General features: G+C 37.9%; 2 protein-coding genes and 1 long non-coding RNA gene across 4 annotated transcripts; 2 read left to right on the forward strand and 1 right to left on the reverse strand.

The window, feature by feature from the left end:
• Positions 1-20,755, forward strand: LOC113079330 (uncharacterized). Of its 2 annotated transcripts, none has more exons than XR_003281688.1 (3): positions 1-65; positions 7,969-8,146; positions 20,399-20,755. It is a non-coding gene; the product is annotated as an uncharacterized LOC113079330 (long non-coding RNA). The 2 variants fall into 2 exon arrangements; XR_003281689.1 differs by lacking the exon at positions 1-65 and adding an exon at positions 3,958-4,119.
• Positions 2,385-11,454, reverse strand: LOC113079328 (E3 SUMO-protein ligase PIAS4-like). The gene is made up of 11 exons (XM_026251581.1): positions 11,300-11,454; positions 9,698-10,079; positions 9,507-9,591; positions 8,791-8,832; positions 8,610-8,700; positions 8,225-8,353; positions 8,022-8,127; positions 7,088-7,161; positions 4,177-4,337; positions 3,949-4,100; positions 2,385-3,387 (listed from the first exon to the last, which is right to left on the reverse strand). Exons 1-11 carry the CDS (start codon positions 11,324-11,326, stop codon positions 3,119-3,121), a joined length of 1,518 nt encoding a protein of 505 aa, XP_026107366.1. The 5' UTR covers positions 11,327-11,454; the 3' UTR covers positions 2,385-3,118.
• LOC113079329 (forkhead box protein E4-like) lies at positions 15,002-17,032 on the forward strand. Its single transcript, XM_026251582.1, has 2 exons — positions 15,002-16,010; positions 16,591-17,032. Exons 1-2 carry the CDS (start codon positions 15,627-15,629, stop codon positions 16,942-16,944), a joined length of 738 nt encoding a protein of 245 aa, XP_026107367.1. The 5' UTR covers positions 15,002-15,626; the 3' UTR covers positions 16,945-17,032.
• Positions 20,756-27,011: the final 6,256 nt, after the last annotated feature.

Here is a 27,011-nt window from a genome sequence, read left to right on the forward strand (position 1 = left end):
CTAGCGGTGAACTAGTAACAGTCACTTTTAAAGACCCGTCACAAGGAAAGTTGTCGTCAAAAAACGTAAGAATACAATTTTCTGAAATATTTTAGCACCTCATGTCATATTTATTGTAATATGACACTTACTACTAATGTTCTGCAGTCTGAGCTTTGTTAGTTAACCCTGGTAAACTGTGCAGTTGACAAATAACTTGTCAGGAGACCATACAGTAAAATATATTACATGAGATAATTTAACTTAGTTATAATCTTTTTACCGTCTTTGACGTTTATTTATACCCCATGCAAATACCTCTAATGTGGTTGGTATCAAATTAAATCATCAATACTTATGTACTTATAAACTGTTTTATTGTAGTAAAGTTAACTGTCGTAATGATGGTGTCCTGGGGGGGAATGTTATTGTACATTTCTAAGGAATAACGTTACGTGTTAAAAATATTCTTTAAGTAATCAATGGCGTTGAATCCAAGATTTAAAGATCACTGGAAAGACGTTTATTTTAAATCAGTTTAATTGCACACAATAATTGACAAGTTTTAGAGCTTGTACAGTTCAGACAGGGACAACTGATTCGCTCCTGTTGAAATCCCACTTTAGGTCACAGATTTACATTTTCCCTCAGAGAAGGTTGAGAGCAGCCAATAACAATGAATCTGTGCCCACACACTGGAGCAACTGGAGGCAATTCAAAACTTGATAAAATATTATTATTTTTTATTGGCTTTTAATATGAACATATAAAGACACAAACAAAACATTTACATCAAGAACTGCAAGCATTGCCCATGTCTGTCTTAAGCACTGTTAATAAGACGGGATGCCTCCATTCCAAAAAAAAAAAACCCTCTTCAGCCTCTCCTGCTTCATCTCTGAGCTGGTAATACTCGTCATCGATCACCATCCTTTTTATCTTCTCATTGTAAGCAAATGTACATTTCATCCACATCTAATAGATCGTTCTAAGGCTTCTAAAGATGGAAGTCTATTTAAGAAGTTTCTTACCTTAAATGTGAAAATCACAAAAGTGTGTCAAGTTTAAGGGGAATCATACTACTTTAAGGGCTTATTAGCCGAAACGGTCAACTGCAGCACTGTTACGCGTTAGAATTATAAAGAAACAAAGGGGGAAACTAAAAAAAATTGGGCTATCCTGAAGAGAAGATGGAAGACAAATCACAAATAATTTAACCCTTCATGGTGGCATTATTATTTTGAGAAATTCCCACCACAGATAGGATACAGTACTGAGTATTCAAGTCAGATTCAGGATTACTTGAAAAAAGTATGAAGAAATTTTTTTTTTTTAAACGACCACTAGTAAGCTTAATACAAGGATTTTCTCTAAAACCTTGGAAGGACACCAAAATATGCTATATACAGCAATATTCATATGCCTTGAATAGTACATCTTAATTTCCAGACCAGAAACCTAGACTGCCCTATGCGACCTGACGGTGAAGGTAATATTGTACACGATGCTGGAACCTGGTTCGAGTGTCAAGTTTGACCGAGAAGAAAAAGTAGAACGCGTCATCCCTGAGTCCTCCTCAAGATCAGCCGTCTGTATGTGTCTTTTTGTGTTTGGTCGTTTAGCGGGAGTTTAGTTCTTCCGAGGTTTAGGTCAAGTCTGCATAGTCCTGACTAAGCCCCTTGTGTTGGGACTGTTGGAAATGGCTGAATGTGCACGTACGACAGTGAGAGGACACAGCGTTATCTACCATCACAAAGCAACACGCTGGACACACGAGAGATTGCTGCGAAACGCCTCATTAAAAGCACAAAAAACACCAAACTTAATTCAAATAAGAGGCAAAAACTGTTAAATCAATAAATACATGTTCTGACGACAAATTAAAGAGCATGTCAAGTCTGCGCCTGCTGTGGAGTCCACAAAACAAACTCGACCGGCTGAAATGAACACAAACATCTTCCAGACAATGGGCTCAAACAAATCAGCCATTCATCTAACTCAGGAAGAAAAATGGTAATTGTAAAGTGAGGAGAAAAAAAATAAAAATAAAAAAACAAAAGTTCAGGCAAATCAATTTTAGCTATTTTGCCAACAACCCCTGCTTGATAAACCTAATCATTCACTACAGTCGTGTCTAAAAGAAACCTAAAACAACACTTTGTCCTCTCTTCCAACTCATTTATCGCTCTGCTTTTGAGTAATCATGACTCCAGCAGCCTTGTACAGACAGCAATTTTCCCATGAAATGATCATAAATAACACATTCGTACACTATTTACTCGCTTTGTTTGTGTTCTGTTTGTGTACTGAGTGTTGATTAGCGCTCTATATTTCAGTCAGTATACACTAGCTGACCGACAGACTTGAACAGAAACTCTTTGCTCGAGTCCAGAACAGTTTTTAATATGATGCCTAAATGGGCAAGCACAAAATAAAGAGCAATGCATGAGGCCTCTCCAGTGTTGCTGCACATGAAAAACAAAGAGGGATTGAAAAAAAAAAAAAAAAACCTCTGGTCAAGTTCGCTGTTAGACTGAGGTAGCTTGTCAACTTCTATGGACAAAAAAAAAAAATTTGAGTTGGAAATTTCATCAGTAATGTCTCCAAATCATTAAAACGAACACCTAACATAAACATCCTATGTGGAGGACTAACAGAAAACGCCTCTAAACAGGTTGCAAATGGTTGGATGATCTCAGCCCGAAGGAATGAAGGTTTTTGAGATACTGTGACTTGTCTCACAATGTTTTGAAGGCCTGAACAGCTCCGTATAAAACTAAAACTGGCAAGATCTTAAATGCCCAGGATGGTTAAACCTGTCAGAACACAAAGTGGAGAGGAAGTAGAGGATGATAGGAGTAGAACTGAAGGTGGTGTTACTCTTCCATGGTCTTTAAAGGGAGAATACAGTATTAAGATGCAGTGAATGATTGGGAATGGCTTTGCAGGGCATCTACGAGCTTGTCAATGTGATGCCCGACTGCTCCAGAGGTCAGCAGCGCATGAATGTGCATGTCTGTGTGCGTGCATGAGTGTGTTTGCATTTGGGAGAGGACATAGGGACACGTCTCTTGACTTTCCAAGGCTCAGATCCCATCTACATCCCACCCCCCCAACAAGTCTTATTGTCCTGCCGGCCTCAGTATGCGGTGACCAGGTCTTTGTCATAATCATATCTGCCCCGTTTAGGGGCGGGGCTGTCCTGGCTGTCATCTGTGTCCTCGCTGTCCTCAGCTCCGCCCCCTCCTTCTTCATCTGATGAGTCATCCAGAGTCAGATCCACCACGACTCCGCCTCCCGACCCGGCGCTGGTGCTGCCGTTTCCTGCCGACGCACCACCTGATCCAGGCTTGCCAGTCTGGTTTGTGCCGCTGTGTGCTGGGGAGTGGCCGTTCGCCTCAGGAACACCTTGGATGAAAGTTAAGGACCGTTATTTCTCATGAAATACTTAAAAATATACAATATTATGCAAGCTAAACGTGCTGAAATGTAATTTGTGACCCTGGACCACAAAACCAGTAATATAGTATGCATTTCATACTGGTAAAAAAAAAAATGTATAGCCTGAATGCACTGTAAGTTGCTTTTTGGATAAAAGCATCTGCTAAATGCATAAATGTAAAGCATGGTTATATTTGTAGCAATAGCCAAAAATACACTGGATGGGTCAAAATTATAACTTTCATATTTTGTAAATTTCCTACCATAAATATCTTAAAAATTTATTTTTGATTAGTAATACACATTTCTAAGGACTTCATTTGGGCAGCTTTAAAAGCAATTTTCTCAATACGTAGTTTTGCAAATAGTTATATCTTGGCTAAATATTCTCATAACGAACCATACACCAATGGAAAGCTTATTAATTAAGCTTTCAGATCATATATAAATCTACATTTCAAGAAAATGGACCCTTATGACAGGTTTTGTGGTCCAGGGTCATATTCAAAAGAAAGAAAACTTTCTTACATATATCCACCACAGGATAGTCAGGTGTGCGGCTGTTTTCCCGCTCTCTTTCCTTCTCTTTGTCGTCCCTGATTGGCCTCCATGAGCCATCAGTCAAATACTCGATCTCCTCCACATCCTCCGGCGTCTCTTTAAGGATCTCAGACAGCAACCTGAAATGAGTCACATTTGGTGAGTTTTACTTCCAGAGTCTGTTAGAAACAAGGGATCCGAGTAACGGTGCCTTACCCATCAATAGTTAGAAGCTCAAAGGGCGCAGGTTTGTCGCAAACAGGGCAGGTCCATGTGGGTTTCTTTTCGTTCATTTGCAGAAAGAAGACAGCGTCGAAACACTGCAGGTGGGCGCAGGTGAGCACTCGACATGGCACTCCAAGTCTCATCTTTACCAGCTGCATTGAAAAGACACGAATTAGATCCAAATCTCATTCCACATAAAAAGCCCCGTTTCCACCGCAGGAATATTCCCCAGGAACTAGGGACTTTGGGCCGGTACTCTGTATGTTTCCACCGCAGGACCCAGGATCTAAATAAAGTTCCAGTTAAAGATTTTCCCCTCAGAGATTCCCTGCTGGCGAGATCGTACTTTTTCAAAGGTTCGGGAATTTTTTTCCTAAATGGTTTCATAAAGAACCTTTAACATCAAGAACTACATTCTCCAGTGTGGATTGTCAAGTGTTTGTTAAGATGTACTTTTCGTCCAAATACGTTACACAAAAGTTTCTTTGTGGCGAAAGAACGTTCTTCAGATTATAAAAAGTTGAGAAAGAGATGGTTTTTTTAAAGAACTGAATGGTTCTTTGTGGAACCAAAAATGGTTCTGTGAAGAACATTTTAAGCACCTTTATTTTTAAGAGTGTATGTCTTTCACACTTTTAAGTAAAAAAAAAAATCAAATGCAAACGCATAAACATAGCAAAATGCTCCTCTTTATAGTTATTTTTCTAGCTGACTGATGAGCTTATGGACACCGAATGGTAATTCTGAGGTAAATGTATATTAGGTTTACAAGCTTTCCATTTTTCCTCAGTTTGAAACACCGAATTAGCTTTTACAGGAGACATTTCAGTCATTTGTACTGTAGGCTCTCTTACAAAATAGCCTACATTTTGATGTACTCTAGTAGTAAAGAGAAGGATTCAACGGGTTACTTGACGCTTGAACTGAGAAGCTAAAGCGTTCGTGCCTGCCGCATTAAATAGCGGCAAAAAAAATGTATTTATTGTTTGCATTTCAATTAATTTTGAATCATTTTAAAGCAGATACTTTGTTTATTGAAAACAAAGCTTTTTGTGATTACTGGACGGCAAGTGCACTTCAAATAATGAAGTCTACGTATTAACAGAACACAGCAAAGACCTAAGATCTTGATAAGAAGCCATATTATGATTAGAAACGAGAATTGTTAACGATATTGCCAATATCCACACAGTGGACAGCTTTATCTGTTGTAGTTTGTTCAAGTATAGACGCTGCTTTTCTGTTCACTTCTTACGTCATTTCGTTCTCTTGCGCGCTGCTAAACTGATGAGGTTTATCAGAGAGGAGGACTGTTTTTCCTTTAAAACTTTGATGAGCATTGTTTTGGTTTAATACGTGAACATAGCAAATGGTGTGATCGCAAAACAATAAGGAAAAAAGGCATTACATGCTAATTTTAAGTTATAACATGTAAATATATAGGCCTGGGGTCTCATTTATAAAACTCTCCATAGATTACATCCTAAAATTTTACGTTGGCACAACAGCTAGATTTTGCGTACGCCCAAAAGTTTTCCGATTTATAAAACCATGCGCATGCCAGAACCTGCGCAAAAATCTCTATATAAATCCCAATCAGGGGAAGATTGTGCGTACGTTCATTTCCGCCTCATCTCCTCCCCAAAATCACCATATATGGAGCTTACAATGCCTTGTTTTACTATGCATAACCTCTGCATATCATTTCCATGCGAATTCCCATGCATGTGACACCATGTTTAACACAAAGACAGTTTCAAATAGTTCTCAGATATTTTAGATCTCATTCTTTTACACTGGCCAAATAGAATTTAGATTATTTTAAATGTATGCAGTTTTGCTGATAAGATAAACATATTTTAGCTATTTTAGTGGAAACAGATAAAGGCATATTTATTGCAGTGTATTGTCTGATACGGCGCATCACGGACAAAGTATTGTAAAAAAGGAAACATGCAAATCTTACCGTTTTCTCCTTTCTCCTTCTGTCCTTCAAATATAGTGGAATTTTTCATAATACTGTAGAGATGACTTTACACGACATTAATGCCTCCGTGCAGCTGTGGTTGTACAGTAATCCAACAGTGTCCGTCATAATATCAAAGTGCGCATCATCGATCATTGTTCTCGCTAAAATATTTCCTATTATATGTGATCTATACTTTAGTTTAAAGATTAATTATTGTACACCTATAGCATTCCTTGCTTTAACAAAAAATTACATCTCACAGGAAAATTGTTTGTTAGTGAAATTATGCAATTATGTTGTTAGTAAAATTATGTAATTTCAGTGTTAATCTCTTTTAATGTGAGTGGAGTATTTAATGTAAATGTGTATATCGACATGAAAACAGAGTTTAAAGTCATTTTTACTTCATTAATTTTCTCACTCCATGAAAGAGTTTGTACGCATGGTTTATAATGTCCGTTCAGTGTGTACATATTTACGCCAAGTTTATTTTTTATAAATCCCAATTGTGTGCGTAAAAAAATTGCGTACCCAATTTCTATGCCTATTTTGTGCATACGCAACGTTTAGAAATGAGACCCCAGGTTGCAAGTGGCGACCTTAGCAAAAACGCCACTTTACATTTCATCTTACTGTAAATACAATGAGGAAAATTGCAGTAGCCAAGGCGAGTTGACTGATGTAATCAAGTAGCCTACGCGGCTGTTTGCAGAATTACCAGACTTACCTCAGCCCGAGGATACAAGTCAGAAATTTGCATACTTGGTTATTGAGACCTACGTCACCAGACTATTTGCCTAGTCTTTTCAGTATTTTAGACTGCGGTGGAAACAAAGACTGTAACAGGTCTAGGTTAGGAGGGGTGGAGTCCCTGGGACAAATTGTTCCAGGTTATTTTGGTGAAAGAGCAGCTAAGGACAACAGGACACTTACAGGACAGATGAGGGACACTCGCAGTCCTGTAGTAGCAATCTCACTTTCAGGATCAAAGCGTAACTTGTCTTGAACTGTGTACATACAAATAAAAATGTTTCAATATAAATGTTATGCCAAGTGTATATGAAGCATTCATGTTCAATAATCATGTTTTTTTATCCTGCATTCAAATTAATATCAAACAGCAGTTGACTTGTTTTGATTAAAAAAGAACTAAAAAAAATACAGAATGATTCATGAAAATGTATATATACAGTTACATGTTTGCAAAACCTCTTCATATTCATATTCATACAATTAAAAATAAATATTGCAAAATATTTAAATAAAATGTGAAGTTTTCAATTTTAATATATTTTGTTGTAATGTTATTTATTTCTGTATTCCTGATTTTTCAGTATCATTACTCCAGTCTTCAGTTTAACATTATCCTTCAGAAATCATCTAATATGCTGATTTGCTGCTTTAACATTTTATATCATCTATGCTAAAAACTATTCTATGTTTGTTTTTTGTGCAGAAAGTGCACAACAACAGAACAAAAGTATTAATTTCTTTTTTTTTTAAAAAACTAAAAAAAAAAACACCATGCTGATCCCACAGTTTTGAATGCATTATTCAAATAAATAGGGTTTAGTGTTTATATATAACCTGACTCTTTAGCAGGAATTTAAACTGCCATATAGCAAATGGTTTAAAGGTTCCTTTATGAAAAACATTAATAACTGAAGGTTGTGAAAGCAAGGAACTATTACAGTATACCACTTCTTTTGTTAATTAATAATTTTATTTAAAGCCTGAAAATGCTAAAAAAAAAAAAAAACATATGCAAATGATTTCAACTTTTTGTTTGTTTGTTTGTTTGTTTCACTTACAAGGTTTCAAGTGTAACCACTGATCATGTAATGTTTGGTCAAGATGAGAAACTCACTGCGTTCGCGACAACGATCGGCGCTCTCGACTGAGCAATGCTTCAGCTGGTTGAAGAGCTCTCCAGATGTGAACACCCTCACCAGGTACACAGCCACCGAGTACCGCTGCATCCAAAACACAGTGGTGAGCAACAACACACTCAACTTCATCTAACGTGTTCAGTCATCAATACCGATAGCTCTTTGTATGAAGTGTCTGTACCTTTCCAAAGTTGCCCCATGTGATGGTGACTCTGTTAGTGGCAGTGGAGAGGTGTAACCATGGCGTGATGTTGACGGGTCGACAGGGCCGACGTGGCTCAACACCCGGTTTATTGGAGGGATAGTAACCCTGAACAAAAAGAAGAAATATAAACAATCAAATTCATAATTTACAACATTTAAAAAAAAAAAAAAAAACATTTAACCCACAACAGACGCATTTCTAAAGTTAATTCTAATTTTTGAAATAATGCTGGTCTACTGCTTATGTGATGCTGAGAAAATGCTTAAATGTTTTGTTTATATAAAGCGATTTACGATCATCCGGAGTGGTGAAACCACCACACTCCCTGTTCTTTCAGCCTAATCTAATTCACAACACTTACCGGTACATGACAGTAGGACTGATTCACTTTCACAGCAATATTGGGAGGATACTGGTCCTCCTGAACGCCGATAGAGTCTGTGTAGCAGATTCTAGGAGAAGAACAGGACATGTTAGCATGCAATAAATGCATCTCGACACCAAAACGTGATGTACAGACATGATTTAGCTGAATGACGTACCTGAGAACCACTTGAACTGATTTCATTCCTGGGCGAAGTTCACTGTGCATGAATAGGTACAATAAATACAATTAAAGATGCTTTATATTCTTTTGTATTTATAAAAAAAATAAAAAATAAAAAATTAGGCAGGTACTCATTGACTGATATTATCACTCAGACTCATTGACTGATATTTGGATATTTTGAGATAAGTAATTGCCAATAAATAATAATGGTATATTTAAAAAACTGTGGGATTGTCTCAAATGGAATTAATCGTGAATTTTAAAAAATATATATATTCTTACTGAAACTTCTAGCATAAATATTTGACTTTACAGCTGTATCATTTCAAGTTGTTAATGCTAATTAAAAAATAGACCTTTTTCTTGCAAAGAATATACAAGTATAAATTTCCTTTTTTTTATATAAAGTTGTATATCTATTTTTAAAACCTCATACTTAAGTTACGTTTCATTATAAATAAGCGTAGCCAAAATAATAAACGAAAGAAAAAGTGAGGCCATGTTGAAACGTGAATGTTGGGCATCTGTGAACATCTGTTCTGCACACTCATCATCCACACAGGCCTGCTCATTATCTGTCATTAAATTACATTACGTATATATTAACAATACACCCTGATTTCCTAAACATCAGCATTCTTATTATCGCCCATCGATTGACTGCTAAATAAATCCACCAATTAGCACGATGACTTGTACATTTCATACCTGGAGTTCCGGATCTGTTCCACTTGACTTTGTGTCAACTCAAACACGCAATGACTCTCTTGCAGCTTCTCGCTGTTCTGAGCGACTGCAAAGAGTGGCAAAAACAGAATTAGCTCATGGGATTTCCTTCTCATCGGCTAGAAACACCTATTATAATTGAGCTATTATTGATTTATGCTAATGTGACTCACTCAGTTCTGTGGGTGGCAGCAGTGTTTCTAGGTTGTGGTAGAATGGCAGCGGCACCAATTTGACTTCTGCTGCAGGAGGCGGCACTGGCTTGGGGATGTTGTTGAGGTAGTCTGTGCCCTGGGCTGTGCCTCTGGGCGAGGAGTTAAGGGCAGGGTAGTTTACGGGCACGGACTCAGGCCGCCGGGCCGCCAGCCAGGCCGAGGATTTGGGGAAGCGCGTCTCGTAGAGCTGTCGAACGTTCTTTAGCAGCTCCGGACTGTATTCGGTCTGCACAAGCCTAAGAGCTCTTCCCACTAAGTCCTGCTTCAATCCGCTTTTACTGCGGCCCATTGAGGCCAGCAGCGTCTGCAGATCAGACACCCGGAAACTCTTCACCATGTTCTGAAGAGACAAAACAACCCAAGGGAATGAGAAACGGGAAAAGGAATTAGAGTTCAATATCTGGGTTATCAATCAAAGGGTTGGGGTGGGGGTTGTAGTTGAATGTCTTATTAGTTGGTTGGAATCTTCTTGGTTGGCCATTAGTCTTTTCAAATTACAACACCTCAAAAAACACAAAAGCACTGTCCCACTGGTGTATGCGATTATTCAGTCTAAATAGACGCACTAACAGCCATAAATTCCAATTAAAATGTTTATTGTACATAACTTCCGCAACAAATATTCGTCTTCTCTATAGTATGTGTACATAAAGTTGCTTCAAGTGACAGAATCCACTAAAATTTAAAAACTACTAAAAATCCTGAATACTTTTACAAAGTTGTTTATATTGCTTTGACTTTCCAAATGCAATGGCAAACCAATCCTCAAGCTTCTAAATGAGCTCAATCTCTAGTTCACCATGACTGAACCCATGCAGGCCAGTGACACTGTCCATATAAACACTACACAGGAATCAGTTCAGCAAAACAGCTAAAATAAGAGAGTAGGAGAGTCAGAGCACACTCATAAACATGCTGTAGTAATGAATATCATCATGGATGCGAGTACATGCCGGTGTTCAGTAATAAAACGATATTGCGCAAACGAAAATGATTTATCTTTTCTAGCAACCCACATGCATCAATTGTGCATGTGGATATATAGCTTAACATTAACTTACAGCACTGGAAAGTGTGGGATTGAGTTTATTTTAACAGATACATGGAAGAAATGCACTTGGGATATGAAAAGAGAGAGCGAGTTTTGTTATTTTGCATTGTGCAGACTAATCATTAATTTCCACAGGCAGTGCGCTCTCGCGCGCGCGCGCGCGCACATACACACAGACACCCTAGATTTGGTCTCAAAGCCTGGTGGGCTGTCTAGCCAAACTGCGTTTTGGACACCAAATGTACATTCAGAACGTTCAGAAATTCGAATTTAACGTTAGAACGCGCCAAATATGTTGGATACATAGACAGCTCACTGGATTTTGAGACCCTACCATTCACATATACACACAGACAAATTGCCAACACACTTTTACAGACTGCCACTTATCCTGAATGAGCACAGAATACAACAGTATGTAACTGAACTCAAGTTGTTTTAATTAGCACCGCGTCTGACTCGCCGGGTCCCTTTTACTTTCACTATTTTTACAAATCTCATCTACTCACCATCGCTTCTACCAGTTCGGCCGCCATCTTCGCACAGCAGCCCCGCGAGAGCCTGGAGCGAAAGGCAGCGGCTGGCCAATGAGAAGCCAAGAAGGCGTTCAGAGACCGCCGCCGTTGTCCAATCAGCACGACGGATTCTCCATAAGTAGGCGGGGTCGTCTGCGAAGAGGCATGACGGCGAGCTTTAAAAGGGACAGTACATAAAAAAAAGAGAGTTTGAGGCAAGGTCTATCCTTTTTTGATAGGCCTCTGGTGCTTGGAAACCTACCCACCGTCGCCTTAACTTCACAGTTTCATTTGCCCACTTTAATAGTCTGGCGCGAGAGCGAAAGCACATTGTGTTTTGCATTCAGATGTAATGCTAGAGGTGGGTTTCCCGCGACAAGTGGAACAGGAGCGCATGGCTCCCCTCGATCCATTCCGCGCGGGAAAATCCACTTCACGATTTGTAAAAAACCACGATATCGAGCTCTGAATGCTTTGTGTATTTTCAGCCCTAAAATGATTACAGAAGCACATTAAAACAACTTCGACGTATATTAACTATCTATTGTTAAATATATTACAACGAACACACTTGTTCCTTGAGGACATTTGGGTTTACCGGTCTGGAAAATCCACACGAGTCTGAATCCACAATCCCCAGGAAACTCCAGCCCGTGTTTTTCTTTATTGTGTGTGGTGGGGGAGGGGATCGGAGCATGTTTGAGGTCAATAACTGAGCTAAAAATAAGTCAGAACTGGGAAATAAACAGGTACATTGTTCCTTACACACGCTAATAAACCAACGATTAATATAGTATACATATATTAATACAAAATAATAGCCTTTTTATCATGATGAACCTGTATCCACAAGTCACTGTAACCTCATACTATTTTTGTTTTATTATATTTTTTTAGGGAAAGCAAGTTTAGCCCTACTTGTTGAATCAAACCCGTATATCTTTCTTTCTTCCGTGAAACACAAATGGAGATGTTAAGCAGAATTACATCCTCATTCCTTTCACTTTCATTGTACAGAAAATCATACTATGAAAGTGAATGGGTGACGGAGTATTCCTACATTTCCTTTTTTGTGTCTCACTCAAGAAAGAAAGTTGGGTTTTTAAACAACGTAAGCTCATTAAAAGATGAACGAACTTTAATTATTGGTGAAACTCTTTCTTTGAGGAAACCACGTGTTCAGGTTTGGCAGAAGATGGCGCTGCTGTCCAACAATGGTTTGCCTCTGAACGACTTCACAAAAGTCGTCTTTAAATGTGGTTTTAAAGTTTCAAGAAGTCAAATAAAAAAATACAACCGACGGCAACAAGTGAAATGTATAGATTTACTAATATAGGATGACAATTTGCTCAATCACAAGCTAGCAATACAGATGAAGTAACCAAATTAGGTTTGGCTCCAGCAAAAGTCTACCCCAGGGTTATTTAAGACATTGATCCGTAAAGCTGACAGTGATTCTATTCCACCTGTTCTTCCATAAAATCCATGTTAACTCACTTCTTGTGGGACGAATTTCAGAGTGTTTTTAAGGGAAGATCTGTTAAAGCTACAGAACCTGTTGCGTTTTGCATTTAGGCAGGTGGAAAAACATGATTATGTAGGCTATTTTCAGTAAAACATTGTTTAATTGTGAGTGTTTATTCATTTTTTATCAATAGCAATTTTAATAGTTAAAAAAATAGTTTATTATAACTTTTCTGTTGGATTTTTGCATGTAAATATACATTTTCAACTTATTTTTATATCGCTCTTTATTCAGTTTCAGAAAACATTAATGAATTGTACATGCACTTATAAAAAAAAAAGAGCGATTGAAAAGAGACCATTGTGCTTACTTTTCTAATCAGACATAAATAGCAATGAAGAGAAGTAACAAAATTTCTAAATGTGTAAATATATTTAAAGTAAAATAAATGATACTTCAGTTTACCCAAGCAAAAAATCTAGTTTGAAAACAAACAACATAAAACAAAATACAAGTATGATGAATATGAAATATTTATATATTAAAATTCAGCAGCATTATCTTTGCGGGTTGGAACTGCGTTAAAGGCACATACAAATCACACATTAAAAGCATTTACATGTTTCTTGAGAAAAGACCAACAACAACTATAATCTATTCCACAAAACACTATAATATTTTCTTTTCTTTATTTGTATTATGAAAAGCACTGTACAAAAAACTTTGGATTAACCATTGATTCCCATTACAGGACTGCATATATAATAAGGAGGAGTGTGTATGTGTGTGTGTGTGTGTGTGTGTTCTTGCAGTTATTTTAAGTCAAATATGCATGTGACTCATAGTGATATGCTGTAGCCAACGTGTCCAAGCTCTCCTACCTTTTGAGCGAGAACATTACATTGTTTCCAGTAGTATATTTGGCAGCTTAAGTGTTAGGTCAACAGCAGACAAACAAGCTGACTAACAGTGGCTTTAACAGGAACACAGTTTTGCATGTAATCCAATCACTACCTTCATAAGACAGATAATGAACTAATTGACAAAGTCTTTAAGGGCACTCATTTGGATCATCTGAAACCAATACAGCACGCTTGTTCACATGTGGTATCTAAATTCACAATATCTTACAACTGAAGATTTGATTTGCCAAGTTTTATTATACAGAATAAAAATCTTGGTTCAAGTGTTTACAGTACAACACTTAACAATAAAGCAAATAAAGCAAATAAACTAAATACTGGAGCAAAAGAGAAACAATAGATGGTATTTTACATATATAAAAACTGAAACCGATAATGAGATACCTTATAATCCTGTTTCACTTCTGTTATGTGCTGTACTATTATGCAATGTCCTGTGAGTACTTGTGTGAGTCTTAAATCTTAAAATAGTTTGTAAAATTAGCACCAGGCCTACAAGAGCAAGTTGGATGAATGATAATAGAAACTGAAAAACATAGTATTAAACATAGTATTTATATTTATTGATATAAATGTAAATGTTTATATTAATAAACATAAACATGTGTACTTATGTTGTTCTATTATTTTTATTTAGTAGACACTTTTATATTGTAATATTTTATATTTTGTAATTGATTTTGAAAGATTTCATATTGAGTTATTTTTTAACCATTTGAAAATTATTGTTTTCATTTTTGAGTTTAATTTTAAAAAAGTATTATTATGAATCAGTTAATTATTATTCACCATTAATTAATATTAATATATTTTGAAATGTTATATAAATATGATATATTAATATATTATATAATATATCATAATTTATTTTATGATGAAAACGAATTTCATATTAACAGAAATAATTGTTTAAAATTGTGCAATTATTTGAAAAAGTATTATGTTATATTTTACAAACCAACCTAAAGAAAAAGCTAATAATACATAGGAAAAAAAATAATAGAAAAAGAGACATATGTCCTATTGAGGTTTTTTTTATTTTAATTTGTTTTTATTGGGAAATGATCTCTAAAAACACAACTTTGTGGTTTGGAATTAAATATAATGTTAGTATCAAATGTCTCTTGCTGTAACGCGATGTAACGCACAGTATCTAAATCTTCAACTTAAAAGATTTAACACAATAAAAATAGTTTATTATAAATATATAGATACCACGTAATTAGTAATTTTCTGTTTATCTTGACATTAGTGCATAAAATCTGATTGTTAAAAAATATATTTTCACATTTTGAAGTTCCAGTAAACTAAAACGCACAATGCTTTTGTGTTAGCCCCAAAGAGTTGACCCAAACAGGATAAGCACTGCACCAAGAGGTCATGCTGTATCACTGCAGCCACCACCCAAGACAATTTACATTAATCAAATACATTAATCTGTGTAATCTCTTGTAATTACAAAGATTTGCTTGGTTTAATAAAAAATAATCCCCCTCAATTAGACCCCCTGCCTCTAACTCTCTTGTACCCCACTTTTCTTCTAATTAGGTGGTTAAATATGCGGAGCATTTAAATTAAGTGCCGTTAACGCTCTAGTTATTGCAAGAGAAGTCTTTCCAGAAGGAGGCTTTCTTGGAAGATTTGCAACTGGTGGTGGTGCTGTTTTTCCGAACAGGTGGCTAAACGAACAAACACACAACTTAACGAACGCATTTACCTGTTTACTCGATTCACGCATGCCTCAGAGACTGACGTCACATCTGCTACCAAATTAATCGTTTGTTGGACTAATCTGTACCAGCACTTCTTGAAAAGACGGAACACACGAGGAAAGACAAAGAAACTGGAACCAGGACAACATGTTATAAAGTGGGATCCAAAAACTGGATTTTTGACCACTAAGCCACAGATTCCAAGATCTAACAATACAGAAATGGAGGACAACGCATGCCGCAGCAATCGAGAACAACTGGGACTTCAGTTCACTATTGACTATCTTTTGTACAACAAAGGACGCAACGATGAGAGGCCAGAACCAGAGGACGATAGCCCTCCATCCGAAGGTCTTCAAAGCACAGTCAACGAAACTCTCTCGGAACAGAGTAGCGAAAAATCAGAGGACCAGGAAAATGAAGACAACGGATGTGAAGAGGAACACGAAAAGACAAATCTGAAGAGTGAAGGAACGGATGAGAAGCCAGCGCAGTCCTACATCGCCCTCATTTCCATGGCCATCCTGGATTCAGATGAAAAGAAGCTCCTGTTGTGTGATATTTACCAGTGGATCATGGATCACTATCCTTACTTCAAAAGCAAGGTACTGTATCTTCATCAAAGCAATTAGAGTCCTGTCTGGAAGTTGTGGTTAGGTTGAGTAATTCGTCACAAATCTGTCAAAAAGTCAAAGATTTTTAAGATGTTCACCAACATACTTCTTAGTGACATCCTTGGGACTTCTTCCCATTACTTCCCATTTGTATTTAACCAAACAGTAGCTCTTGAATACAATATTTAAACATTGTTTGAAGTGCTCAAAACTCTACAAAAACGTTCAGAATTGGCAAAGCGCTTCTTCAGAAGACCTACTGCACAAAGAAAGAAAACGAAACCAACTAGAACAAACATTTTGAATTTGCGATCTGACAAAGCCTTATATTTGGATCTTTATCGGTCACAGGATTTAACATTAAGATTCTGAATCCCACAATGTGGTGAAATCTTACATAATATGGATTTTATCTGTAAAAACAAAAGTTTTGCCTTCAGGTGAATTTGAGAGTCGTGACATCAAAATGTTGGTCAGATTCGCGAAATATTGTAGTCCTACTCAATTATTAAGTCAAAGTATCTTTGACTTTCAGTTGAGTCCGGATTCACATTCTCTACTCTTTAAACAGGACAAGAACTGGAGAAACAGCGTCAGACACAATCTTTCTTTGAACGAGTGCTTCATCAAAGCCGGTCGCAGTGATAATGGCAAGGGCCATTTCTGGGCTATTCATCCAGCCAACTTTCAAGACTTCTCTAACGGGGACTACCACCGGCGACGGGCCCGGAGAAGGATCCGCAGAGTGACAGGACAGCTCCCCTTCGCTCTACCTGCGCATTACCAAAGCCTCGGCCACCTGAAACGCTCACCATGTTGGTGTTGTCCACCGACGCACCCATTGATAAGCTTCTCTCCCGGAGTGTACTGGAACTGGGCAGCGCTTCAGACACACCGCAGACCGCCCCTTCACGGACTGATATGACCGCATCCACACTCAAATGTGTTGGAAAATGAATTGTATATATTTTGTAAGCCAAGTTCAAAACTGTTCGTAAAATGAAAATAAATAAATTTGGGAAGTATTTACAAAGTGTTGGATTTTTTTTTTTTTATTCATTGCATTTTCTTAAAGGAATATTCCAGGTTCAGAAGAATATTGTGACCTAATGTTTATTACTACAGTTTTTACTTCCATTGTTAGTGCCTCAATACTTTTTGGTGTAAATCAGCATTATATACACAACCTGGAATAAACAAACCAAATATTAAGTCAAATAAAATTAATTTGAAAAAAATGCTTTTAGAGTTTTAACTAATGAGCTCCTTGAGGAATATAGAAACTCCTTGTGCACTTAAACAGACCAGTGCGAAATCTTAGACTGCAACAGAACCGATTCTTAAGACCAGTAATAAAATATTTAATTTCTCACCAAGCGTGTTGGTGTGCGAGCATCTCTTTGGGAGCACATTGCGCATGGTGTAAAAAGTGAACACATTCTTCACGGCCGCGGCCACTCCAGATAATAATTAGACAGAAGAGCTCAGAAGCCAAATCTTTAGTCCTTTAAGAGATTTCGGCAGGCTGCCCAAAGCCGACTCCGGGATAAGAACCCAGATAATCCCATAAATCTCCATGCAGTTTCGAAAAATAGGAAGCTTATCACACAGCGTAATCTGGTAAGTGTTCTTCGGGTGAGGACCTACACTGCTGCTGGAGAATATGGAGGGAGGGATGAGGCAGGCCAGTGTGGGGCAAGATGAAGCCTCGAAACGGCATTAACTCGAGCACAAGAGGGTCGTGAGCCAACGTGAGTCATCTGGATCTGGAATAATTAGTGGCTAATATGATTTCGGTCTCTAATTCCTGCCAGCTTCAGGAAGACAGCACTCGTCCCACTTCACTTTCAAAAAGATAAAATGAAGACAATTTGAATTATTTAAATTTAATACAAATCTAGGGTTCTCATCCAAATTTTTTTTTTGACATTTGTCTTAATTATAATGTCATATATAGAGTACGGTTGTAAAATAATAAATAATAATGATATTTAAATCCAATCTAGCTATCGTGACCGTTCGAGAAAGTATATGTGAACTTGGGGAACAAAACCAGTCAAGTCACTGGGGTGTATTTGAAGCAATAGCCAAAAATACATTGTATGGGTCAAAATGATAAATTTTTCTTTTATGCCAAAAATCATTCGGATATTAAATAAAGTTCATGTTCCATGAAGATATTTTGTCAATGTCCTACTGTAAATATATTAAAACTTAATTTTTTGATTAGTAATATGCATTCATTTGGACAACTTATAAGTTTATTTTCTCAATATTTAGATTTTTTTACACCTGCAGATTCCAGATTTTCAATTAATTGTATCTCGGCCAAATACTGTATGATCCTAATAAACAATACATCAATGGAGACTTATTTATTCAGCTTTTTATTTATTCAGCTTTCAGATAACATATAAATCTCAATTTCAAAAAATTGACACTTAAAACTGTGTGTGTGTGTGTTTATAATATGATATATGGCAGGAATTTACTGATAATGATAAGTAGTTTGGATTTAAACATCTTTATTATTTTTAGTATTTTAATATTTAAATACTTCATTATTTAATAAAAATGTATTTATTTTATTTATATTATATTTGAGATATTTTATATAAGATCCTGAGTATGTGGTTTACCTATAAATGCATTAAAATATTATTAGAATATTTAGATTTTTATAAATACTATTTAAACAGTTAAAAAATATTTTTTTTATATATTTTATTGGGAAAATTTAATGAGAACAATTTTCAGCTATATACATGCTTAATTGTTCTGAGGCATAATTAGAAGGAGTGGGAGCCTAGCCAAGAAACAAGGTTTTTAAGCAATTATCACTCTTACAAAGCCATCTAATTAAATTTTCTTGACCAAATCTTTCTTTTCTTGCATTAATTTGCTTAATTCTGGTCCTCGGCATTTAATCCTCTTGCCTTTGACAGCTTTGGGATGTTAATACTCTTGCATATTCGTGCCTTATGCTTATAAGATACAAGCTGTTGAACAGGTTGCAGTTTGCACTCTCTCTCTCTCTGTCTCTCTCTCCATCTCATTTAAACAAAGTGAATATCAGTCTATTTCCATTGGCCTTTTACAATTAATTTTGTCTAGGATTTAAGATAAAACGCCATTGCTATAATGATGCAGTGTCACCACAATAGCAATGAAGCTTACAGTGCAAGTGCATACACAAGTTTGACTCACTGCATCTTTGGTAAAGGACCACATGCGTGTGTCACTGACTTGTTCATCTTCTCATTCGAATAAAAAGCCTGTTCCCTCAACCCCATTAAGCTGTGGAGCAGTGCTTGGTGTGTTGATCCCCTTAATCTAATTAGGTACATGGGAGAGGACTGGAGGGGGGCGGAGATTAACGCCGGAGACGGGGGCCTGATTAACGGACAGTGGGGCAAGAAGAGATGAGTCGTGGGGCAAAGGCCGATCAAAGCATTCTGGCCTCGGTTTTAGTCCAATGCAGCATTCCAAAGCTGATTTGATCAAACGCCTTTACGGTGCCAAAGCTTTCTGCTCCCTGGTGATTAACTGTGCAGCGGCTCACGGTCAGCACAGTTTGGTTAAGACAGACTTACCCCAGATCATCAGACACCGAAGGCTTCCCATTGTACAGATCTGGATTCTGAGTTTGTTGTTGTTGTTTTGGATTCCAAACTTGTTGCAACAGATTGTTCACTAACATACAGTGCATGGAGAAGCCTTTTTTTTTTAATTTAGCTGGACAAGTTCCAGTCAGGATGACAATTGTGGTGAATGTATCATTGTTTTGGATGCTCTTGTTGGCACTGGAATCTTTCAGCTTCGTTTTAGTGGATGAGGACAGGAAAAACCTATTGTAACGAATGTATTGTATCTAAACACAATCTAACCACTAGGTGGCAGAATAATCTCACTTACCTTGTACTCACAGGATTTAATAGTCACCGTATTTTTAACTAAAGAGCGAGCCATTTCCATTTATCTATACAAAAGTTCGTTATGCTGCTTGATGTTTCAAATAGATGTTTGTTAATGTGTTAATTAAATGTATTATAGGATTAATAATAATAATAATAAAAACTTTGTGGCGCAAAATAGTTTTAAACATTGAGCCTACTGCTGCTCCTTGTTATTCTTGTTATTTAGAAGAACCGGAAGTCTCGCGCGTTCACAGGAAATAATGTACGTACGCTTATAAATAAAATGAAACTACACCACACTTATGTGTTAGTGGTGCATTCATCTCAAAACCAGTTCTTCTCACCGTATCACGAGGCCTAATCAAGAAAACAATCTAACTGACAATGTACCTGAAAAACATAAACTGCAACGAATGACCTTCTGATTCAGTTTTCAACCTTAATCCAACTGTTTCTGTCCAGCAGGGGGATCCTAAACCAACAAAACCACTGGACAATGAAACAAAGAGGACCTTGGCAAGCACCATGATCTCCCCTCTACCTCCCTATCCTCATCTATCTCCAGTGGTTTCCATGGCGACAACGCTTGGTCCTGCTCGCCTGTGATCCTTTTTGACCCCTGAGGGTAACCTTTGGTCTAACGGGTCATGGCCAGGGTCAAGAGGTCAGGAGTGGCCAGAGGGCGATGAAAGCACTTCTGTGATTGGCTCTCTTACCAGCTCACATATTTTCATTTGTGTGCCTTGTCCTTCAGTGAGCCTAACTAAAAGACTGTACTTTCTCTATTTCCAACAAATACACACAGCCATGATCTCGATCCATCAGTGTGAGCAGTTGATTGTGTGGCGGATGAATGCACTGGAACACTCTTGTGAAAAACAGAAAACGTAGCATCGATCATATTCCCTTCGAGTGAATGTGTGGGTGTGTTTGTATGAAACTTCTTGTAAGAGCTACGGTATCTGCTTTGCATCACCAAGCGGCCTATTCATTTCTTTCACACCTCGTTCTTTATCAGTTGAAGAGAAATGGCAGTGAAGTGCTTTTAAAGATGGTAATGTGTCTTCTTCCTCAGTCTCGCATTGAAAGGACCTCATTCCAAGTCGCTGTGCATAATGGCGTCAACTAAATGGCCGAAACATAATGTAAAATCTGCCGGTCACATGACTATAGCCATCCACAGTCCCCTAATTCATTCTTCGGATGATGGGTTGTCAATATTGATTTATGAGCGTAATGGTCATGGACTGATAGAAGGGTAGGATGGGGGAAGATGAGTTAAGAGAAGATGGAGAGAAAGCGATAGAGGAGGATAAAGGGGGTGCAGAGGTGAAGGTGGACGTAGATTGCTGGTAGAGCTGGAGGAAGAGGAAAAGATGGCACATCCCTAACAAAGACACCAGGTTCAGTGACGGTTAGTATTTGATGCAGGTACCTGTTATTACAGTTAGGCATATTAAAAGGAATATTTGGTAATGTTTTACAATACAGTGTCCTTGTCTTGCATCTATTACAGGTGTAATTAATTATACAAAAGCAGTGATAGTGGAAGGCAGCGGTGAAAGTTACATGTTGTCCATTAGTGTTGCTTATATTACTGACATTTTGCTCTTTTTCAGATTGAATACTGTTGAATATGATCTAAAAACATTTTGAGCTACACTAAATAATGGTATAACATCTACCCGTTTAAGTTGAAACATAACAAACAACAGCTGAATCTAACTTATTCAGGCCCATTTAGTCATATAAAGTAATTTGTTCGATTGAGACGAATTTCTATCGCATGCAAAAGACCTTGTGCTTTAACTTGACCAACATTTCTACATTCTCGTTTACCTACCGCAGGTCAGAATATATTCGAAGGAAGCATCCCTCATGAGCGGGTTAACAACCTCCGGTGAACCCACTGCTATTGCATAAGATCTCTGAAGGACTCTTAAAAGGTATTTTAATAGGAGCTGTGACCTTTCACCTTCCAGCATTGACATTAAGCTCCTGACCCCACTGACACTACCATCAATTTAGTTCCTTCTCTCCATCTTATTAAAACAGCCGTGTTTACTGCTTATTTGGTGGTTGTCTGTTACCCCAGTTTCTGTTGGTTAATATTTGATTGTTTTTATGTATGCTTTTTAAATGCGCCTTGAAAATGACTGACAAACAAAAGTCGATCACTCTTAACATCTTTGTATCTCAGTATCTAGCGGTGAGGTTGTGAATTGCAACCAACGGCTCAGTTCCCTGCTCACTCCTCCCTTTAGAGAAGCTACGGTGACTGACGGTCATGTTCCTACCCATAATTTTTTCCTTAAATCAGTGGGAAATTATAGTGAATTTAGTGAATTTAGTGAAGTGACATTCAGCCAAGTATGGTGACCCATACTCAGAATTTGTGCTCTGCATTTAACCCATCCGAAATGCACACACACAGAGCAGTGAACACAAACACACACTGTGAGCACACACCCAGAGCAGTGGGCAGCCATTTATGCTGCGGCGCCCAGGGAGCAGTTGGGGGTTCGCTCAAGGGCACCTAAGTCGTGGTATTGAAGGTGGAGAGAGAACTGTTCATGCACTACCCCCACCCACAATTCCGTCCGGCCCGAGACTAGAACTCACAACCCTTCGATTGGGAGTCCAACCCTCTAACCATTAGGCCACGACTTCCCCTATAGCTGATTAACAAGAGTGTAGAAACACCTAACCCTGATTTTAATCCTAAAACAGATATTTCCTGAAAAGCTATATCTGAATTCTGATTGGTTGATTGGAATGTTGTTCCAAGATCAACAAGGATGTTAATCCAGGAACATGTTGTACTTGGTGAAATCACGCTCGCCGGTGACAGACACAGGTAAAGACAGAAGAGCGCAATGAGATTTCTTTACAAAGGTAAATCAAGGAATTATATTTACTTAAGTACTCAATACATCGATGCTATTACGAATGTTAATATACTAGTTCATAATTGTGGCAGTGTTTTTTTTTTTTTTGCAAGAACAACAAAGTGACAAAATGCGCTCTGTAGAGCAGTTTGTCCGTTTAGGGCTACTGTACAAACATAGTGGCGACTCCCATGTAAGGGGACCCATGGCATATGTAGATATAAATAGCTCAATCTAAAGTAATTAGAAACATAACGGTTAATTAAGTAAGTTCTTTATACACATCTGAAAACATAGTTATGTATATTATTTTGAATTTTTGTAAATAGATCGTTGTAAATATTACACGTTGCACCTTTAATTTGGCTTTTCTGAAGAATGAATCCGTAAAGATGCAGCCTTCAAGAAAATATTCTGCTTTCAAACTGGACACAAGTCATTTTTGCATTCAATGGTATGTCACAACTGGCCAACAGAGTTTTTCATAATACCAGAGTCATCTGCGCATGCTCATTGCGTTCAACACATCAGCTTGCTCAGGAAACCGATTTTTGACATAAATGAAAATAGAACACAAATTAAATTGGAATAAATATAGCTAGCATAAAAAGTTATCTGGCAAAAAGTTAACACAATGCTTTTCTCTGCTTGCAGTTTACTGTACAAACTTACATGTATTTGCATTTATTAATTTAATAGAACAATTGTTAGAACATTACCTTTTTACAGTGCTCTACCTGCACGGCTGCATAAACACCAGGTCTGTGAGGAGCTGTTTGGCTTTGTGCAGTAGAAGAAAACACGGTTAGTTATACCATTACACTTGACAGAGGTTAAGAGATGTCAAGACTCTTGTAGAGGAAAGGACTCTTTAACACTATAGGACTAACAACCTACAGGACCTCTCGGCTGATTAGCTGCAGTGTGCTAAGAGGCTTATGCAATCACACACATTTAACACAATGACAGTACGACATGTGGTGGCACACAAGAGTCCTTTTCTCGAGATGTTGCGATACGATGCTGCGACTCCTCTGCTTCTTGTTTCTTCCTCACTCTGTCGAGAAAGCTGTGACTGTAACAGCCAATGTCCACTCTCTCACATGAGCAAGCAATACCACGGGGTGTTCAGCTGAAGGTATGGATCTCATACACTATTAGCAGAGGTGTGAGGAGCCCAGTGGTCTCTCATAGGAAGGCCTGGCGCTACAGAAATGGATTTCTCACACTTCAGATAAGTGATGGGCATATGGACAACAAGGTGTCAGCTCATGTACTCATGTCTTACAATGTGCGAGGGACACAATATGCTTTCATCGAACAGTTTTCTAAAATACATACAGTACAGACCAAAAGTTTGGACACACCTTCTCATTCAAAGAGTTTTCTTTATTTTCATGACTATGAAAATTGTAGAGTCACACTGAAGGCATCAAGGGCTATTTGAGCAAGAAGGAGAGTGATGGGGTGCTGCGCCAGATGACCTGGCCTCCACAGTCACCGAACCTGAACCCAATCCAGATGGTTTAGGGGTAAGCTGGACCGCAGACAGAAGGCAAAAGGGCCAACAAGTACTAAGCATCTCTCGGGGAACTCCTTCAAGACTGTTGGAAGACCATTTCAGGTGACTACCTCTTGAAGCTCATCAAGAGAAAGCCAAGAGTGTGCAAAGCAGTAATCAAAGCAAAAGGTGGCTACTTTGAAGAACCTACAATATGACATATTTTCAGTTGTTTCACACTTTTCTGTTATGTATATAAGTCCATATATAATTCCACATGTGTTAATTCATAGTTTTGATGCCTTCCGTGTGGATCTACAATTTTCATAGTCATGAAAATAAAGAAAACTCTTTGAATGAGAAGGTGTGTCCAAACTTTTGGTCTGTACTATATATTATAAAACATTACAAACACATACAAGTAAGTCAGACTAAAACTAATAACCCTTTCGTATTGCCTTTATATACATTTGTAACAAATTTTGTCAACATTTATTTCCAAATGATGTATTTTTTAGGTAAAATGATACGTCAATAAACTTGACCAGTCTGAATATAGTTATAGTTAAGTTAAATGGATGACAACCTTTTTTTACAGTATTACTTCTTCAATAATATGATCTTTCAAGGTTAAAACATCAATGTAAAACCCTTGTGTCAAATATCATTGCAGATTATGTGGCCTTTACAGATCCATGAAGCCAATTATTCCATAAGGTCAACATCTATGGCCTTCCAGCCCAGAAGCAGGAGCCTTTATAATGTATTTTTGATATTGGTACCTTCATCTGTTGGCAGATACTTCAGCAAACACTGTGCTGGCTCCATCCTGGAAGCTTCCTCAACCTGAGACTAATGACTGGGTAAGTACCAACCATGGAGGAGAGAAAAGCTCGCAAACAAAACTTTCATATCTGTATCTCCAGGATTTTTGATTTAATGTTCTAATCGATGAGTCCCGCAGGCCAAAAACAAAAAGGGAGCGAGATTAAAGACCTGCAAAAGTAGACCCGCAATATTTATCAATCCTTCTTCCTCTGGGCTGTGATGTAGAAAATGCGAGGATGCAGGGAATGGCTGACAGTGATAAAGAGAGGAAGGAACAGATAGGGTTGTTGGGGTGTGGATGACGGTTCTCCACACCTTCGCTCGGTTCCTTCGCTTTGCCTCTCTCGAAAATGTTTTTATTAGCCCTGTCAGGTTGCAATTTGCCTAACTGCAAATACACACAGCAGGCTTAATTAAGAATTTTTGACCAGGGAGACTGTCAAGTCCGGAAACATTAAGGAGATGAAACCAGGTGTCGTAAAGATAGATGGACACAAAAATGGAAGGATGAGGGACGAGGAGAACAGAAAGAAGGGAGGGGGAGGAGTGCGTGTGGAGTACAACAACGTGGTATTCTTCTGTTGCTCTGGGCATCCAATTGAGATGGGGAGGAAAACATAGGGGACAAACGATTTTTTATGCATTAACAGCCTGGCGGTGGAGAGCAATAACAAGGATGAGATCGGCACTAAAATGTTTGACATCCTGCATAGAGATCAATGCAAGTCCAGCTTCGTGCATTAACACGCCGTACACACGTATCACCACACATCCGCCTGCGATACCGCTCCAGATAACATAGCCTGCACCCCAAACACTGCAAAGTGCAGGCCAGTTGGCCTCAAGGATGGATCAATTGGAACTCCCTATCAAATGCTGAGATAAAGGTGTGATAGTACTAGTCATTTTGGAGAGTTAATTGGTGAGGTGGACAATATGTTGAAAAACTGATATTTTGTGGGGTCCAAGACAACATTGGACCCCATTGAGTTCCACAAAAGAAGGAAAGTCATATAGGTTGGAAATGACATGAGGGTTAGTGAATAAATTTTTGGGTGAATTGGCCATTTAAAAAGAAGAATGAAGAAAAAACAGATCCAAGTTTTGGATTTCTGTGCAAAAATGATTTCTTATTGGTAGACTTTGACATAGTGGCTGAACAGACAGTGATTAAAGTTCACATAATGTGTTTTGGCAACACAGTTTAAGGAGGCGACCTATGCCCCATGAGTCAGCCAATCCCACAATGCACCAGAACTGTTTCAAAACTGGCAAGTGTGAGGAGACAAACAAGATCACCTGCTTCCAGGAGGAGCATTCATCTTCTTAACAGAAGATTTCAAAAGCCTGCGTTTCACAGTCAGCCCCCACCACCTCTCTCTTTCTTCCTCGTTCGCTTTCTCTCAATTCCCCCAACTCCATCCAATGAAAATCAATAACCTATTGATCAGTTCCCTCCATTTCCATTATGCCCCGACGACAAAAGAGCCTGCGATTGTTGCGGCAAAATTATATGCTTTTCATCTATTTTGCAAATGACTAACTTGCAAAATTCATAGTGTACTTGAATGGGATAAAATGTCTGGTAAAAGTTAAGCACATTTCAAATCAATCCAAGGAATTGAGGATGCGTTGAGGAGCAAAGCTGATGAAGATGATTGTGTGGTGTCTGGCGATTCAAGGATTTTATTAAAAATGGAAAAAACAGTATTTGAGTTTGGGTTTTCTGCTTTAATGTTAGCACCCCCCTTCCTTACGCCCATAAAACACATCCAAAGAATCTCTCACTCACACACACACACCACAGACAATGCTACAGGCAAAATCAATATTTCAAGAAAGAAAGGGAATATTTTTA

The sequence above is a fragment of the Carassius auratus genome, unplaced genomic scaffold (genome assembly GCF_003368295.1).
Source record: "Carassius auratus strain Wakin unplaced genomic scaffold, ASM336829v1 scaf_tig00027642, whole genome shotgun sequence".
Classification (NCBI taxonomy): Eukaryota; Metazoa; Chordata; class Actinopteri; order Cypriniformes; family Cyprinidae; genus Carassius; species Carassius auratus.

What these genes read in the sequence shown, in the direction of transcription:
- LOC113079328 (XM_026251581.1), bottom strand. Translation starts at nt 11,326, where the DNA reads ATGGCGGCCGAACTGGTAGAAGCGATG. An exon ending in TCAGTTCAAGTGGTTCTCAG is followed by an intron (nt 8,701 to 8,790) that starts GTACGTCATTCA and finishes TTCTTCTCCTAG; the next exon opens with AATCTGCTACACAGACTCTA. An exon ending in CATGGGGCAACTTTGGAAAG is followed by an intron (nt 8,128 to 8,224) that starts GTACAGACACTT and finishes TTTTGGATGCAG; the next exon opens with CGGTACTCGGTGGCTGTGTA.
- LOC113079329 (XM_026251582.1), top strand. Translation starts at nt 15,627, where the DNA reads ATGGAGGACAACGCATGCCGCAGCAATCGAGAACAACTGGGACTTCAG. An exon ending in ATCCTTACTTCAAAAGCAAG is followed by an intron (nt 16,011 to 16,590) that starts GTACTGTATCTT and finishes CTCTTTAAACAG; the next exon opens with GACAAGAACTGGAGAAACAG.